Source organism: Colias croceus, chromosome 9 (genome assembly GCF_905220415.1).
Source record: "Colias croceus chromosome 9, ilColCroc2.1".
NCBI classification, from domain to species: domain Eukaryota; kingdom Metazoa; phylum Arthropoda; class Insecta; order Lepidoptera; family Pieridae; genus Colias; species Colias croceus.
In genome coordinates, this window is record NC_059545.1 from 7,117,993 (window position 1) to 7,137,767 (window position 19,775).

Here is a 19,775-nt window from a genome sequence, read left to right on the forward strand (position 1 = left end):
AAAATAAAAATACCTTTTTCATCAACACCGGTATTTGATGCTCCAATGACATTTTAATTTCTGGAGAACTCATGAAGTTTGCAATGTTCACATAGGTCCATACACAATCACAATTGTCCTGTATCCCACTTTAATTACTGTCACGGTTGCACGGTTTGAAATTCTGCACTATTACTTTAGCATAATATAAAATTGCAGGCGGTTGTGGGTAGATTAAAAATATATATTTTTGTAGCGTGTAGCGCGGCCGCCCATCGCACGCGCGGTTACAGAATGGCCGATCGACGAGGATCAGAATCTATCGTGGCCGGTCCGTACCAAGCGCAGACAGCCCGCGCACTGCACTTCCAATTCTAGGCATCTAATCGGCATTTTTATTATAGCTAATTTACTTTTGTTTACACTAATTATGTCAATAGCAGATAAAACCGATCCCGTCGATATAGGCCTGTATACTATGATATATAAATAGAAGTCATGCAGCCAGTGCGTGATGAGCATGCGCCACCGCGTGATATGGCGCCTTCACCTCCACCATTGAGCTAAAGCTGGCAACTTGACGAAATATATTACGAAATTACATTTTTAAAACAAGACAATTAATACGGTGTTTCCACTTTCGTTCTCTCGCACACTACATAACTGTAAGGAATGTAAAATACCAAAGGTTGAAACATACGTTCAACTTACATTCATTGAATGAAATTATTGAATTGTTGGTCTATGATATCCTATTATAATGTACATCTAGTAATTGAAAATAAGAGTAAAATGTCTCTTTGTAAACAAACAGAATAATTAACCAAGCAATCAATTAAATTAGCATAACAGTTTTCATCTCATTTACATAGGTACTTAAACTTTGATCTATTTACTAGCCAATTAGATGCACATGTTTACTCGTGTTCATATTATCAAAAGTGTGATTTCAGACCAATTAAATATTTTTTATTTTTTATTTAAAACGTGTCGTAAATATGGACATATTCACGTACACTATTCCAAAACAGAAGATTATTGAGAAATAAAGACAATAGATGTATTTAAAACATCTTACTTCCATAGATTGAAATCTAATCACCATTATAGACAACACAAAACAAACTTATACAAAATCACTAGCCAGTATAAACGAGCCGTCATAAATTTCAATTTGTTACATGTCGCAAGAACGGATCCTAAATTAGATTACGCTAGATGAAGTTCGACATGCATTCTCTCGGATGCTGTGATAAATGCGCCGGCCGCGGCGCACCCGATACTATCCATTCAAATATTCAATGAATTCCTATGCAGCTTTACACTTTGGTTAGAAAGGGAGCAAAAACTTTAAACATGACAAGTGATAACTGCGTTAAAAACAACCGACTTCAAACTTGCACTTGCAAAATTTACAAATACCTACAGACAAAAATGCTCATAAAATAAAAACTACTGGGCCTATCCGAATAAAATTTTTATGGGACCAATTCGACACCATCCCGCATCGAACAAAAAAAGAATCACGTAAATCGGTTCAGAAACCTCGGAGTAATCGGTGTACATACATAAAAAAAAAAAAAAAAAAAAACCGGCCGAATTGATAACCTCCTCCTTTTTTTTGAAGTCGGTTAATAAGATTATTGAATGTCACATTTTTGTATTACAAAGCTTTATAGTACCTTTTGTTAGTTCAGTATTAGTTCGGTACACAGGTACCTATTTTGTACAGTAATTCAGTTTTTTTGAATCTATCAGTACATTTTTTGGATAATTAGGTAGTTAACTATGTGTTTTAGGTAAACATTAAATTTATTTTTTATGATGTAATTAAATTCGATCAATTTACAAGATGTATAACTTTAGCGATGTGCTCATTAAATGCAAGTAATCCAGGAATGAATAGATATGATGTACTATTCCTAGATTAGCCAGAGCGCGTAGAGTGGGCGAATTAATTATCCTTCTAGAAGCGGGACGCCTATTCCCTTCTTTAGGGTTAAAAAATCATTCGTCATACCTATATCTTCTGTCGCAGGAACGAATAATTATCTCAGAACAATGATTAATCTACCTACTCATTAATAAATTGTTGCAACGTAAAAAATATGATATCAAACAAAATAATAGATTAAATTTTTAGATATCCAAAAATAATACCTAGGTAGGTAATATAATAGGCGCCGTTATCGATAAAATACTAATGTTATGGAGTTAGGACTTCAATGCATATCTTATTGGTTTGAAATTATTGGCCCGATATAAGTTAAAGAGCTACATATCGACATACTATATAAAGTAGGTACAAGTTTTTAAAGAAGATACACAGGAAAATCAAGTTTTATATTATGCAGTTCGAACTTAATGCGATTAAGGTTATTAACAAGGCTGTAAAATAAGTTCACACGATTCACGCCCAACATATATTATATGAAATGACGTTTAAAAGTTGTCTATTAAGTCCCAAAAAACAATTTTAATATTAGGCCTAACAATAAATTCATAAAGAACGTCGTTAAGCCTGGAATGCGTTACTCGTTCCGTATAAAATAACTTTCAAGCAGATTGTAAAATAAAATACGTACCCATTTGAAAACCCTCTTCGACTTTCTTACGAATATTTATAATATTATGTTTGTTACATTTAGTTACGCGTATTATAAAACTTGGCCAGCGTGGTGGATTATGGCCTGTACCCTCATAGGAGGCCCGTGTCCCAGCAGTGGGAACGTATATGGGCTGATGATGATGATGATGATTATAAAATAGTTTTTAAACAATAAAGTAGCATTAACAAAACTAACTCCAACACACGATTGACGGTCATGTTTTATCTTCTAGGGAACTCTAAAAATGCCATCAGTTAAATTATTTAGATGTTATCTATACTAATATTATAAAGCTGAAGAGTTTGTTTGTTTGTTTGAACGCGCTAATCTCGGGAACTACTGGTCCGATTTGAAAAATTCTTTCGGAGGTTATAGGCTATAATATATCATCACGCTAAGACCAACAGGAGTGGAGCCACGGGGGTGAAACCGCGCGGAGCAGTTAGTAGGTAATAAAGAAAGATATAATCGAAAAAAGAAATTATCCGTACACATTGAGTTACTATGTACTACACGATACATCTTTTCTACAATGTTGAATTGGAATGCGTTCCTATAAGCATAATATTCGTCTTCAAATTCCACGTTCAAGACATTGTTCAAGACGTCTTTATGAATGTGTAAACATAAAAATGTACACACAGATAGAACATAAACTATTTTGTATTCGCAGCTATATTCGCAGTTTGAACATTTCTCCGTCGCTATAGTAAATCCTTGGAATGCATAGCCTGTTACCAGGTAACAGACCCCGCAATGCTTGTAGATAATTCAAGTTCCCACTGACAATGAATACAGTTGTAGAGACCGACAAAGACCTACCTACATCTATACCATATTGAAATACCGGGCACTGCTTGAAATTGCACCAGAAATAAACCAAACCAGACACGCCATACCTTAAACAAGTGCTGATAACGGATAAGCTGTACTTATAGAATCGTACTGAAATATTAAATAATAATAATAGCGAAATCATTCGATCTGAATCATTTCGTAGAAAAAAAATTATTATACAGCAGGGCACAAGGTAGGTATTTAACAATTTAACAATGTGCCCCTTTTTTAACTTTGTAAATGAAAAGAATAACGTTTCTGTGCAATTTTACCGGGCTTTTTAGTAGATCATTATTCAATATTCATTCATAATGAATAATGATATAAAATCAGATTAGTAGTACTTGACTTGACTTAGCTCGACTATAACTACTATGCTTGTTTACTAAGATGCTTCTAATCACGTCATTGCTTGTATAAAGGTAAGTAAGTAGGTATGTACGTATATTAACGAAATCTATTAATACATACAATATAGTAACTAGTACCTATTATTGTTACGCTGTCATGTTAAACAGGTTACACATTGCATAAATGTCTAGAACCAGTCAAATTGTAACTGGATACCAATAGTTGGGCAAGCAATCGACACCCTAGAGAGTTACAGACTTACAGACATGCAACGATTAAAATTAAATCTATTGTAATGAAAGGTAAGCTGGTTTAGCTGCGGAGCAAATCAATATATCTTTAATCTGGATCGAGTCAGAAATTTTATGAGAAGTTATATTGAGTTTCGGAATTCGCCTTATATTTAAAATTTAAGATAATTTTTGACTTTCTTGATTGTAGCAGTAATGTTTTTGAAAGCGTTTATTATGAAAGCCTTTGAATACTCAACCATTATTTTACTTATTTTCCTGTATAGGAAACTGATCTCTTTTGATGAAGATAAAATATATCTAGTTATTGTTATGTCTTCTATTCTTTACCTTCAGACTATATTGAGATCTGCAAAAGTTTCTGTAAAATATGACCCCTACTGCCTAAGACGTATTTAATAAACGCAGGCAAGTAATAATACAGAAAACAAGTAATAAAATTGACGTCAAAATTCAATTTATACTAGATGTGAAATATTTACATTACTACCAGAATTATAAACAATCTAAAAGTAAATAATATTTATTTATAAAAACTTATCAGCCCTGTCACTTTCAATATACAAACAGAACGTCTTTGATAATAATAATGATGACTTTATCTATTTATTTAATTTGAGGCCTCAGTTTTAACTTTTTATATAGCAATCAGTTTATGAGAAAAAGTTATCCTATAAAAATGGAAAATATGTATTGTACTAGGTAATTGATTCTATCCTACTAATCCAACTAATATTATAAATGAGAACGTTTATGAGAATGGATGGATCATGGATGTTTGTTACTCTTTCTTGTAAATACTACTGAACCTTTTACAAAGAAATTTGGTATGTAGTTAGCTGAAAACCCAGAATAAGACATAGTCTTTTTATCCCGGATTTCCCACAAGAACGGAAACGATGTGGGTTTTCTTAAAAAATGCAACCGAAGCCGCGGGCGTTAATCTAGTTACACATATAATCTGGTCTATGTAGTTAGAATGTGTTTAAGAATTTAAGCCGCTTTAAATTTTCTCACGGTTTCAAGACTATTAGCGGTGAAATTGTTGAAAACAAACATCTAGCGATATCAGTTAGAATATCCAAATACGGTGTGCCGTTAAATGAATCTGAGCTATCACGATGAATACTATGAAATTGCATACCCTTTACAGTTACACAAACACGCTATTTTGAAAATTGGAAACACCAACCATAATTTTGACATGTAGTTACGACATTGAAAGTTACGATATCGAAGATATTTCTATTCTTTTAAACAGAAGTCTGTCTGTACTCTGTACATTGGACCTTGTATTTTGGAAATGTTATAACCCTTTAGTTTCTGTGATCTGTGGGTTATACAATATACATATAACAGTAATGGGGAAATCTCATCTAGTTTAAGGTTTCTATAAGTCAGTGGACAATTGATCTCAAACACAGACTCTAAATTCAGTAATAGCGAACCTATTTATATATCTGTGGCTATATAATAATCTTATATTATTATTATTGGATTAATAGCTTTTGGACATGTTCCCAAATTTGCTTAAAATATGCAGGTAAATCTTTACATTCAATGTAATGTTAACCGAATAAGGAATGTTCTTAACAGCTGCAGAGAGTGATATAATTGAATAAGATAAATCTTTTGTCCTCATTAAAATTCCTGAAAAATATTTTTCTGATTACACGAAATAAATTTAGCATACTAACGTAACCGGACGTCACGAGAACCATACAAATGAATTTTGTCTTTGGCAGATTGCCATGTCTATTAAAATAGATTAGATTTAAATAGAGATTGAAATTTATTTTATGTATGAAATAAATTGAAAGATTTTTTCCGCGCGACTGCCAGAATTGATTGATCGGTGTTCTATAGTCGCTTTTATAATAATAAGTAAGTAGTTATTCAAGAGATCATGTTTTTAATTTTTGTTTTCATAGAGACAATCTACATTATTAATAACGACGTTTTCAAAAGTTTTTTACTAACTAAAGAATTACTTACTTAATTAGCATCGAAGTCAATAAAGTAATTATGACTTTTTTTTTATTATGACTGCAAATGCGACCTTTAAGGTACAAGTCCGAGACGGGCCGCAGACCGCAAACTGCAACAGCAAACTGCAAGCGACACCACTTGTTTCTATGAACATCTATGAATCGCTGCGCGTTGCGTCTGCAGGCAGCAGTGTCGCCGCGCTTGGAATCAATTTCATAGATGTTCATAGAAACAAGTGCTGTCGCTTGCAGTTTGCGGTTGCAGTTTGCGGTCTGCGGCCCGTCTCGGACTTGTACCTTTAAAGAGTATGTATAAAATACTTATATTTAATTTTTAAACAATGCTTTCGTTCTTAAATAGGTATGTCTCTAGTAGTCCTTGAAATTTATCTAATTTAAACTTATGTCACCTCAAACAAGAGCTTGTTCTAAATCTTATTTTCCTTATTCAAATATTTTCAGTTCCTTAAATAGCAAGTGCTTTGATCACAATATAATTGGCCCGAGTCAACGACCTGGTAACGGTTTTGTTTGTCGGAGGGCGGGCGGCGCGCGCGCAGCGTGACCTTCAGTGACAAGTGAAAAAATACGCGTTTGCATGAATATATTTGTTTTCATTTAATTGAAACAAATGCAATCGTTCTTGTCCCGATTTAAACTGAAGCTCAGATATTTATTTTTATAAAATTATAAACTACATAGGATTTATGTACTGCTCTACAAAATTAATTTTGGTGCTCGAGTCTACAGCGCATTGTGTTTAATATTTAAAATCATACAATATACATAGCTAGATTAGAATAGAAAGAGAAAATATAGACATAATATTTAACTTCGAATAACCGAAATGTCACAAATGTATTGTTATATTTCGTGCATAACGAAGGCGTGGCCATTAAAGAATTGCGTCTTTGGCACGTTATGTCACATATTATACACCCACTATTAAAGTAATTTACAGGTAATATACCTATATATGTGTTTGGAGGGCTCGTCGTGTGTGTGTATGTGTGACGCGAGGCACTATAGCGTTTCATGCGGCTAGCGTGACCACACTTTACGTCACAATACCGGGAATATTGTCTTTGACCGAATCCACACTTTCATAGTGGATATAGACTAGACTATGTATAGACAAGGGATAAGGTCGGTCGTTGACGAGACGGTCACACAGGGAACAATAATTGTTTCACAACATAAAATATATTACAGATTTTTGTAGTTATTTTACCTGAACTGTTTTTTTGGAAATTAGGCTAAGTATGCGTTATGGTGTGCTAAGAAATGCCATACTAAATATAATAATTAAGTATCATCAGAATATACTACTTAATCATCAGATATATAACTTTTAATGCATGAATAATTTATATTATATAATATAGATTTTAGTTAAATGTATTTATAGGTACAATTAAAACACCTTTTTTCCAATGGAAAAACACCACGGTGTTTAATAGGTACGTACTTGTTTACAAGTATCAATTTAGTACGTCGCGAATCTTCTAAATTGTGGGTGGATCCGATGAACTAGCGTCATTGTCTACAATTTTAAAATTGTAATGATGATTGCGCATAATAAAGATCCTCCGTATTTTTCAAGAAAATATGCCAATTTATACTGAAACTTTTCATTTTTATATTGTTTTCAACATTATTAATTTCGACAATACAATAGTAGAACGTAGAACCGTTTTGTGAAAAAAATCCTTTTCATTATAAATATATCTTTCATGGCATAACTGTATCTATATTTTAAATATGCTTTTGTTTCGTACAAATTCTATTTTAAGTATATGAAACATTTTACACGTGGTTCTATTTTAATCTAAATACATATAAATAACAAATATAATTTATAGTATTTGACCTTTTAAAGAACATTAATTAATCCGAACTTATCAAGTTATCTCCGTTGACATAACTGTGCCGAAAATAAATCAGGTGACAATTATTTAATAATTTTACATTATAAATACTTCGGCGCCAGTGGTATAATTATTATATTAGTAGTATCTACTATTTGAGGACAAGTTTATTAGTGAGATAACCTTTGAAGTTATTTTGCCGTGTAGGTATCACGTCTCGAGTAATAAATAGGTACCTAGTTGAAGTAAACATGAGAAATTGATATGATATATTTACTAGGTATTTTGATAATTTTGTCATTACTATGTACTGCATACAATTGGTACGGGAACAATAAAAATTTAAGCATAATTTACAAGTACCTAACTGAAAGCTTACAAATATGATATGATAAATATGCTTGCTTAAAAATATGTAGGCACCTAATTGATTAGAAATGTCCACAACTAACTTCGTACTTTCTCTTTATCAGCAATATAAAGATTACCTAGTTTCTGAAGTCTAACATAAATTCTACGTATTAAATACTTGACAATTACGTATTCATTATTTTGCAACAATAAGTTCAAAAGTTTGCTTGCTTTGATAAATATAAAAACAAGAATACCTATAGGTGATAAAACCGTCATTTTATCCTTACGATAAGCGTTCTACAATTCTGTCTAATATAAGTACCACAATTGAGACCTGTTTACCGCAACCATGTGATTTTCTTTACATCTATAGTACCGAGAATTGATGCGCTACGTCGTTACAAGCAGTTAATGCACTGTAGAAAATATTATATTTTATCATAGACTAGTGTTTCAGCATGTTTTAGACGTGGCTGTCTATTTTCGGTAAAAATAATTTTGCATTTTTTCAAGAAATACAATAAAAAATAAGTTCATAACATCGAACTTATCGATCCAAATAAAAAAAAATTAAGACGGTAATGAAGTTCCTTTAATCGAAATTTTAACGCAAATAACATTTGATATTATTTGGTGTTACATTTTAAAATATATATCTAGATATGATATCTGTAGATTGAAGGGAGGTTTCACCCCTTTTGAATAATGTCCCTATTAGCCTATATGCCAGAAAATATTATTGAGAAATTATGAAACCGGTCATGACTGCTATACCTACAGTTATGTTATTTCTTAAATAATTAAAAACAAAACATGCAATATTATTGTGCAATACAATCGGAAAAGTCGGTGTAAAGAATAAAAGGTTGAAATTGTTTAAAGTTAAACTGTTATAACAATAATATCATTATTGTCTTTTGGTTGGTAATAAATGTCTGTTTATTTTTCCAGTACACGTGACATTGATAACTTATATTTACAACATTCATTATTTAATAGAAGTGATACAATATTTAAGATATTATTTATAGAATGTAAAATATGGTACTTTGGTTTAAAGATCGCTGCATGAATTGATCCCTCAATAATAATAACAATGGATATCATCACTTACACTTGACCTATTTAAAATATCCTACATGTAGAGTCAACGTGACTATGATTGACTTTAAAATTTGGAGTAAACAATTGCCTGATAACCAATTGAAATTTTATAGCATTTCTAATGGAATAATCCAGAATGAAATACGTCATCATTTTAGGTTGTATACGTTTACAGTGAAGATCCTTAATGCACCTAAGTATATATATATATATATATAGAATCAAACAAATTAGTAAAAAAAAAAACAAGTTAATAAGATAACTAATTCCTTTTGGAGCTATTTCAGTCTGTCGTAATGAAATAAACAAAAATAATTTTATTTGCTTAACACTGATTATGTTGTTACAATTTTGGAATTACGACCAAGAAACTTGTAGGTATAACTCAACGTATAAAAAAATCAGAATCTCTTACCCGCAAGTCCATATCATATCAAACACAATCAGAGCACGTTGTCACTGGATAAGTAAACAAAAACAATGTTTTATCAGATCGTTTGTAAGTAACACGGTAGTTGATTGCGCAGCAGGACGGTCCAGACTAGAATGGCTCCGACAAGGAACGCAGGGTTCGTTAGGGTCCACTGAGAAAGTACACAAGATGCGTTTGAGCTGTCCCCTTTGATACTGACTTTTGTAGGCACATTTCTATATCACTACTATCGCTATATTTACTCGCAGAGGTACATTATTAACCCCGTAATATAATTAATTAGTCTTGGTTAACTATAGCGTGATCCTGGTTCACTCTCGCTTAAGTATAACTTTATGTAACGTTTGTTTACGATGCTAATTTGTAGAGTATGACAAATTGATTTCATTGTTGCAAGGGCATGAGAAATACAAAAATAGCAGTTGTACAATGTACATATCTGTGGCCCTAGTGAAAAGGGGTACAAGTCCGATTTTGTCGAAAATTAGTTAAATATACCAAATTGATCAGAAGGAAATGCTCTATTATTTGGTGTAAACGGATCTAAGCTAGGGTCATTGCGCCAGTTCGCGTCCACTTAGTGCAGTTGGAAAGTTTGACGGAGAAAATAAAAATGTTCCAGAACAAATTTCAACGCAAAATTTATGTAAGGTGTTCATTACATAGTCTTTTTTAAGATTTACTTTCAATTGTATTGGAAATATCATGTGGTTTTTATTTATCTAGACAAATAGCAGAATTAGGCGTTTTACCTAGTTCGCGTCCAAAAATTCCAGTTTGCGTCCACCTGTGGACCAGTTCGCGTCCACCAGCTTAGAAAAGGAATTAAGAGTGTATTAGGTGATTTTTTATCAGATAAATGCAAATAAAAATTAGATTTTAATCAATTATTTATTTACGAATATAGTTATTTAATAAAAATCGGTCAAATGTGAGTGAGACTCGCACACCGAGGGTTCCGTATTAACCTGTTTTTTTCATATGTTTTAACTGCAAATGATTATTTTTTCAATGTTTCCCTTATTTGTGCTATAAGGCGTTGCTTCGTACCAAACTTCGAGTGTCTGTGTTCACGTAAAGTACCCTGTAGGTTTTGATTCCCTTGCGAATGTCGAAATTTGCGAAAATTTGCAGCATAAACGGCTGTATCTTTTGATTACTTTGGCTTATAAGTTTGATTTTTTCACTGCTTCAAGGGATCGTAGACTTGAGTATTCAATATAAATTTCAACTTTATACCTCCACGCGTTACTGAAAAAAAGGGTCTTGACAGAAAGACAGACCGGCAGACGGACATACAGACGGACGGATATCAAAGTGATCCTACAAGGATTCCGGTTTTTCCTTTTGAGGTTCGGAACCCTAAAATCAACATTCACTGTAAGGAAACTGAAAAAACTTATTTATATATTTATCTTCTCATTATTATTAGAACTAAAAATTAACAAAAAACAAAGTAACGTTATGTAAATAAACGATCTTTCTTTCTTAAATAAATAATAATCAGTTCTATTAAGATTATCTACCTACCCTATTTTTTAGTTTCTATTAAATTTATTTTTTGTTTATACTATTATTTTCTTAACCACAGACTTATTGACTCTCATTCTCAAAGATACTAGTCTCATTCTTAGAATACCCATTTTAAAATGAAAAAATAGCATAAAAATTTGCTAATTTGAATGAAAATTTAAATTATCAACTTGTAATCTTAGTCAAAAATTTACAATCTATTTTAAATACATATTTTAACAAACAATTCATTGCTACGTAATGAAAAACAACGTGGACGCAATATGTTCTATTGTTATGCACTATAGGTACAGTTTGCGCCCACCGTGGACGCAAAATGGAAGTTGTACAAATTCGGTGTAGTAATTCGCGTCCACCTTATTTTAGCTATTAATTGTAAAAGATATAAGCTGATTTATAATCCATACTATTCCATGTTTTGTTAGCAAAGTAAAGAAACAGTTACATATTCAAAAATTCACATTTAACAATAAGATACTTACCGTCGAACGCGACGCTGCGCACTATTTTTTTTCTCAAAATCCCGCGCGTTTTAGCTCTTTCGTTTAATAGCCAAAATTAAATATTTTTTTTAAATAGGATAGGCGGTGCGCAGGCTTTTTTTGAATATGTGTGCATGTCTTATATACATTGAGGTATTATCGGAAATTTTTCTTAGTACAATTTTACTTTAAGTTTACTTATTTTCGTGAATTTTCTAAAAGATATCCGCAAAATGGACGCGAATAGGCAGGTGGACGCGAACAGGCGCAATGACCCTATGTCTAAAAACAAAGAAGTTATTTTGGTGCATATGGGTTTAACTTATACCATCAAAAGTACATAATTCGGATTCAAGTACTTTCGTATTGTTTTAAACTGAAAAATAAAAAATAAAATTGTGTTTTTTAATCTAAATTAACATAAACTACCTACGTTTTTATCAAATTGGTGTTAACTAATACAACAACAGATGGTCCTTATTAAATGGCTTAGTGAGTAATGATATTACTAGACATCAATTTGTTTTCACCAAAATAAATGTCAAAAATCAAGTATAACTCTTTTGATATCAGTATTCACATTACGCTATTGTGAAATTAATAAATGTAATATAATACAATTCTAGTTGTATCCTACGAATAGCTTTAATTTTACGTGATAAACGATATAACTCGTCGTTCGGGGGAGTGGTGCGGGTGAGTAGGGAGCGCATAGCGCCCGCGTCCCGTCAGTCGCTCGCGCATGCTACTGAGCAGAACCTGTATCGATGTGCTGCAGTAACGTGAGTAAATTAGATCGTTTTTCACATATTTTTTGTAATTTATGTCGTAGTGAATGTATAATTTAACAGGTTTAAGTCTAACTGTACCTTTTTACACCTAAAAATTACGTTATAAGAACCTATTAGGGAACGTAACTATTTGGAAATCTCTACATAGTAGGTATAAATCTTTAAAAATACGCAACGGATTTTGATGTATTTTTAATAGATAGAGTGATTCATTAAGTAGGTTAAATACATAGTTTTTGTACATTTAAATTTTATTTAAGTTAGTTATTTTCTTTTTTAGGATGGCTGGTAGAGGTAGAATTAACCGAATGATAGATCTTGTTCATCGAGAACTGGAAATGGTTAATGACGTGGATTGCTTAATTGAAGAACCTGTACCTTCTTGTTTACTGTTTACCGAGAATCAATCTCCAAAGCCAGGATTTTCGAAGAATAACTCTCCAAAGCCAGGATGTTCTACGGATTATGCCCCAATATTTGAATGTTTAAAAAACGTTTCACCAATCAGCTCAAAAGTATGTTCTCCTATGCCTGGATGTTCCCAAAATTTTACTCCAAGGCCAAACCCCGACAAAGATGACAATATATTTACTGATTCCGACGAAACATATCTCATATGTCTTGATATTGTTTCTCTATTAGTTGACAAGCTGCCATGCCCTGATCTCGATTATTCTGGTGAAAGTAGTGATGACTACATACCAAATACACCCGATACAAGTGACTCGGATTGTTCAATACGGAATAGGCGTGCAAAAGGAAGACGCAATGTTATTATTCCTCAGTCAGACTCAGATGAGAGCAATAATACGTCATTTTGGGATAGAGAAGGTGTTATACAGGGTCGAAAACGTAAACCTAGGAAAAGTGCAAAAGAAAGACGAGAAGATAGAGAAAATAGAAAAAAGAAAAGAAATCTTGGAAAAAGTTACCAGACAAAAAACGGAAAACCAGTTAAAGAAAGGATCATGAAAAGTTTGGAAACTTGTAGAATGAAATGTGCTGAGAGAATTCCTGAAGCGTTAAGAAAAAAAATTTTTGATCGTTATTGGAGTTTAGGTGACTATGATAGGCGCGTACTGTTCATTAGTAACCTTATAACGTTAAAAGAAAAAGCAACACAAAAAATGGCGCCTACAATCAAAAATAGGAATTATTCCAACGAGTTTTTCCTGAAGTTGGATTTAGAGTGTCATCGCATTTGTAAGGGTTGTTTTTTAAACACATTCGATGAAACGCCCAAGTTTGTCCAAACTGTGACAGATAAATTAAAATTAAGCGGTGGTTTGATTATAAATAAATCATCAAGAGGGAAAAAACCCAGTGTCTTTAAAATTGATGACGAAAGGCTAGAAGATGTTAAAGCTCAAATTTTGTCATTCCCTCTTTACGAAAGTCATTATGGGCGATCGAAGACAAACAAAAAGTTTTTGCCACCCCATTTAACTATTAAGGACATGTACAAGGCTTACTGTGAGATGCAGGAAAATCCAGTATCAATCACCATCTACTCATGGGTTTTCAGAGCCCAAAATCTATCTTTTAAGGCGCCTTATGTTGATACGTGTGTGAAATGCGATACTTTAGGTACGAAAATAAAATATAGTGAAGGTGCGGAGAGAGAAGAAAATGAAAAGCTTTTGATAGAGCACCAACGTAGAGCAGAAACTATTTATGATCAAAAATCTAAAGATCGGGCGCTTTCAATTACAAAAAATGATACAGTAGTCTTGTCATTTGACTTACAGCAATGCTTGCCAACACCGTACCTCAAATCTGGTGCTGCATTTTACAAACGTCCATTATGGACTTATAATTTGACTTTGAGGGACTGTACCTCTAATAAGGTATATTGTTTTATGTGGCATGAAGGAATTGGTGGTAGAGGGGCAAATCAAGTAGCTTCTTGTTTGTTTTATTACATAATGAACTGCATACCTGAAAACATAAAGCATCTTGTATTTTATTCTGACTCCTGTTCTGGCCAAAATAAAAATATTCACGTTGTTTGCATGTTCCTGTTAGCTATGCGTAATAATACAAATTTGGAAACCATAACGCATAATTTTTTAGTACCAGGCCATACTCATATGGATTGTGACGTGGATCATGCGTTAATTGAAAAAGCCAAGAAAAAAACTCAAATGGACATTCATCATCCGCGGGATTGGTATCAACTTGTCCGAACATGTAGTAAAAAGAAACCATTTACTGTTGTAGAAATGCATTCTGAATTATTTCTAGATTTTGCGAGTTATCTTAAAGGGCCACTGCAACAAAAGAAAATTGATGAAAATAAAAAAAAGTTCAACTTGTCTGAGTGTGCAGCTTTTAGGTATAAAAAAGGAGAATTTCCTCAATTTAATTACAAAATGCATGGCGAAGATGAATGGAACGTAGTGAATTTGCAAAGAAAACGAGGAAAGTCACCGCTCCCAAGTGTTTTTGAAACCGAATGTATACCAAAATTATACGATGGGCCGATTGCAATTTCTAATGAGAAAAAACAAGACTTGCTCAGTCTTCTCCCACTTATAAACCCCAGTGTCAGATCTTTTTATACTAATTTAATATCTAATGATATCAAAGATCAGCATCCTTTTCTAAATGATGACAGCGAAGATGAGATTTTCTAATTTTTTTAGTTTCTTAGGTTGTTTTTTAACTGTTCCTATAATTTCAAACATTGTAAAATATCCTTTGATTAGCGCAAGAAATAAAAAAAATATATATATGTATGTATTCCGCTTGTTTTATTTCTAATAAAATAGTAATTATGGGTTTAAGTAGCTCAAAATACTTCATATAAGTCTACATGTACCACACGCCACGTATAAAATCTTTGTGAAAAAGACGCCAAGATATTTTTTTTTCATAATTTTCTTTTTTTTTAAGTTGACTTCAAGTACACATCTAAACACTATTTTCTTATAAAATAAGCTATTAAATATTTTATTTAAATACTTGGTTATCATAAAATTCATTCAAATGCGTATTCCTTTTCACATAAGCGAATTCTCAATTTACTTATGTGTAAAGGGGTATAAGTTATTTTATATCCTCGAGTAATTTATTTTGTGGAAGGTATAAGTCATTATCTTAAAAACTATTAATTTTACATAAAAAATAACTGAATAATAATAAAGAACATACTCTGTTTACCTATAAAAAACATCACATCTATTACTTTTGCTGGCGGTTTAAATGTCACACGAGGACAAACGCAATTTTTGAGCGCTCCGTGTGTTTTTTGCCTCTCCTGTAAAGTTGTAGTTTTAGACTTAAATCCCTTTTCACTAGGGCCACAGATATTATGTCAACTTATAAATCTAATTCTACTAATAAGTAGTTGATCTTTTAGGCAATATCGCGCTTATTTGCAAGCATTCTCGTTTCTGGCTCGAAATGCAGTGTAACTGATGGGCCCCTACTTTCCTATATATTACCTAATATAAATTTGAAATAAGAGATTTATGTTTAGATGTTTGATGTCACCTTGTGATGAAACTTACAAAAACAGTGGTTGAATAATTCGATTAAATCTAATATTATATATAAATACTTTTGACCTGGATGATGCGCGGCGAAGCCAAGATGAACAAAAAGTTATAAATAATTAAATCTTAGCCATCCAGGATACCTTAAACCACCTTAACCTAAAATAGCAAATGAACGCATTATGATAATGTTGAGTTGACATTTTAATAATTTTAATCGATAGATAGATATAGACTATAGAGCATCCCATGATATATAGGTCTACCCAAGAAGCTTATATCTAATACACTGGAGATTTCGGTATGAACATTGACGTGTAACAAGAAAATATTGCCCAGTTCATGTTTTTTATCACTTTCACACCTAACTTGGTATTGCCACTGTTAATACGAAGTTTTCCCAAGGCTACTATGTATGCTGTAATATTCTGTGCAAAAGGTTAGTTTTTGTACATGAGTTTGTTGATAAATTGCCAACAACGTCATTCAGAAGCATTGTTGGATGAGACAATTATTATTTATGCTAAATAAACTAAGTATCTGAACCAATTATTAAAAAGCGATACTCCCTGATTATGGGTAGTCACCATAATAAAATTGTAGCAACTCTCACTTTGTCAATATGGCATGTGTGTCAAAAAAATTGCGTCGCTTCGAATATTTAAGTTGATATTGTTGCTTATTTAATGAATATTTTCCGAATATAAAGAATGCATTGTATTGTGCAAAATTGCAGAAGTGTTTGGACACTAAATTCTGGCATAGAATTTCACAGGCAAGTGTATATTTACGTTATTTACAATATTCCTCAATACTCCTGCATTTACCTGTTTAGAATCATTTCAATGGCAAAAATTGTCTAATTTAGCATCATTTTAGTAAGCAGTCATGTTAAATTTGTTATTTCCCTAATACTTTATCATTTTTCAACAAGTTTTCAATAAACAGATTTAACAAGTAAGGTTACCATGATGACGAGTTTTTATGGATAGCGAAGAGAATATATTGTAATAACAATATTATGATGAAAATTTAGAACACCATTTTAAAGATTGTTACTAGTAATGAAACAACACATGACATCGGTATTGCACTCACATGTAGTTATAAGATTGTTCGTTTTTACATTGAAATTTATACTTTTTTAACTTACCTTTATTATTTTTGTTTTACGTATTTCAGCTTTCCAAAAAGTAAAATAAAAAGAAATATATGTGCCCATCAAGGTTACTGAGGATTACGACCCAGAAAAAAATACCTTTTAAAAATAAACTTTGTAAAGTTAGCTGAAATTTGTGCAAGGCTGCTATAAACAGTTTTTCTTTGATGATTCTGGCTTGAAATTGACCCGTCGAAGCAACGCGTTTAAAAAGAAGATCTGAGTAGCTAACAATTTGGTAAACAGCATCTGATGCAAAACACAACTTTCCTCTATTTACAAAGGATGTTAATGCTATATATCGGTTCATATCCAAGCTTTGTAGCCAAAAATTATTTATAACTATCATTCTATACCAATTAAAATTGTATGTACCTACCTATAAAGTATGACCATAATATTATAATATAAATACTGTTAAAAATATATGTCGTTATTATTTATAGACCATGATTTTTAGTTTTTTCTATTTTGAAAAATCCTGAATTTACAAACCAGCGTGGTCACTCGACAGAAAGAGACAAAAAACATGACTGACGTCATTGAATGTCATAGTTTCTTGTTTCAAGTTAATGGTCATAGTGCAATCTCCAGTGTACTAGAGGATATAAGCTTCTTGGGTCTACCAGAATCTGATGGCATATTTATATTTAAGAAATAAAAGATTTTCATGTGGCAACTTATTTGACAACTATCAAATTGGTTGTCAAATTATTTGTCTTTTTTGCAGTTGATAAATAATTTTTAGGATTTTGTCTAAAAAATCTTCGGAAATGTCGAAAAAGCCGCTGTGATCACAAGCAAGAGGTGTTGTTTATAATGTGTATAGAAAAATATTTGATGAAGAAGGGTCAAACACATCACAATTTTCAATTTAGAAGATTTTATTGGTAAATTGGACTTACCCGCTTTGATACTTTTAATTAAAAAATATTATATGTAGGTAACTATAATATTGTTTGTTGATTGGAATATAATTTTATGAAAACTTATTACAGGAGTTTCCAATACGGCTATTCGTCAAGTCCAAGCTGTCCAAGTCAATTTTATAATGTGTGTATCTGTTAATACTTACGAAAATAAACATAGTTTTATTTTACTTTTATTTTATTTTATAAAAAATTATAAGCAGTCTAGTTTTCTATCGATATAACATCGATATTTTCAACTGGCATAATGATAATGAACATACAAATATAGATAAAAGTAATATACGTATATTATACATGTAAGTAGTACCTACAAAATATTAAGTGGATATCTCATTATTTGGTACAATATTGTTCACTTATGTAATGTGACTAATGATGTTGAGGACAAAATAAAAAATAAGCAGTATCAAGATCGGTCAGTCCATTTTCCCTAGGGTTGCACACTCAAAATTTTGATTTCCCCAATTGCCATCAGATTCTGGTTTACCTATACTCGCGGCGTTTTAGGATGTTTCCCATTACCCACTTATATTATATTATATTAAAAAACGTGCTTATCACTCATTTCATAATTAAAATGCAGAACGGATCTAATAAAACAGTAGACAACAACTAGACGAACCAATTTAGTTAGAAGCGAAACAATTATCTCGCTATTCAGTGTACGGTCCGGCACGATCCTGCACTTTCTCCTCTTATCACTCGGGGGTTAACGGTTTTCGCATGGAAATGTACTGGTACGATTCTGTGAGCGAATAAAACAATGTCACATTTATCTATAAATAGTGAGTACAGCGGGGAACGCGGCCGCGGTGGGCGGGCGGCTTGGTGCGAAAAATTGGCACACGAGATATAAAATATGCCGCTAAATGCAGCTTGCACTGACATCACTGACACCGCTATTTTTGTTTAATGTAAACACAGCCGTTTTCGAAATATAAATGTTGCATCGCGGTATTTCAAAAAATTTCCGACAATTTCTTCCCAGTAGCATAAATTTTTACGATGCTCTGCATATTCGTTTTCGTATCATGATAAACTTTATCTGAAAACAAACGCAGTATGTAATCAACAAATAAATCTTTCAATACTAATTGCATGTGCCTACACTGTAACTTTATTTTACAGAAGTCTGAATACAAAAAAATGAAATAAGATATTGTACCCAATTCCATAAAAATAGTGGTAGCGGTTTCTACCTAATAAACAACCCACGGCAACCACTACAACTATAGACTCTACAATAACCGGTCCATTTCACCAAACTACTCTGTACCAATTCCTGCATACTAAGCAGTAACCACACAATTCAATAAATATTCTAAACGCCTACGATACCTCGGCACGTGGTAAACTAAGAAAGAATCCTGTTCTGTGTTCAGTTTGTAAGCTTTAAACATGTGCTTAAAGCTCGTTAAGATAGAAAGTTCAAATTTAAAATACTGTGTAGTTTCTGTAAAAGATGGAATATTAAAAAGATGGTCCAATGTTTCAGTTGTAATACAACTGTTTATTTAATTATAAAGTTGTTTTTCTAATTTCAATATTCTGTATTGTTCTTTTCTACTTGTTCCCTTCTCGTAAGTATAACTATTATGAAGAAACGA

General features: G+C 32.2%; 1 protein-coding gene across 3 annotated transcripts in view; it reads right to left on the minus strand.

Moving 5' to 3' along the window:
* LOC123694165 (glycogen-binding subunit 76A) overlaps positions 1-19,775 on the minus strand; it is a 61,434-nt gene that overhangs the window by 33,844 nt on the left and 7,815 nt on the right. Inside the window, exon 1 of one of the 3 annotated variants that reach the window (XM_045639501.1) lies at positions 9,757-9,943. The exons of 1 other annotated variant lie outside the window; for it this stretch is intronic. In XM_045639501.1, the coding sequence (XP_045495457.1) occupies positions 9,757-9,768 (12 nt within the window). In that variant the 5' untranslated portion in view covers positions 9,769-9,943. Of the gene's footprint in view, positions 1-13; positions 306-9,756; positions 9,944-19,775 lie in introns of those variants that run through there. One more of the 3 variants, XM_045639500.1, reaches the window with a different exon arrangement.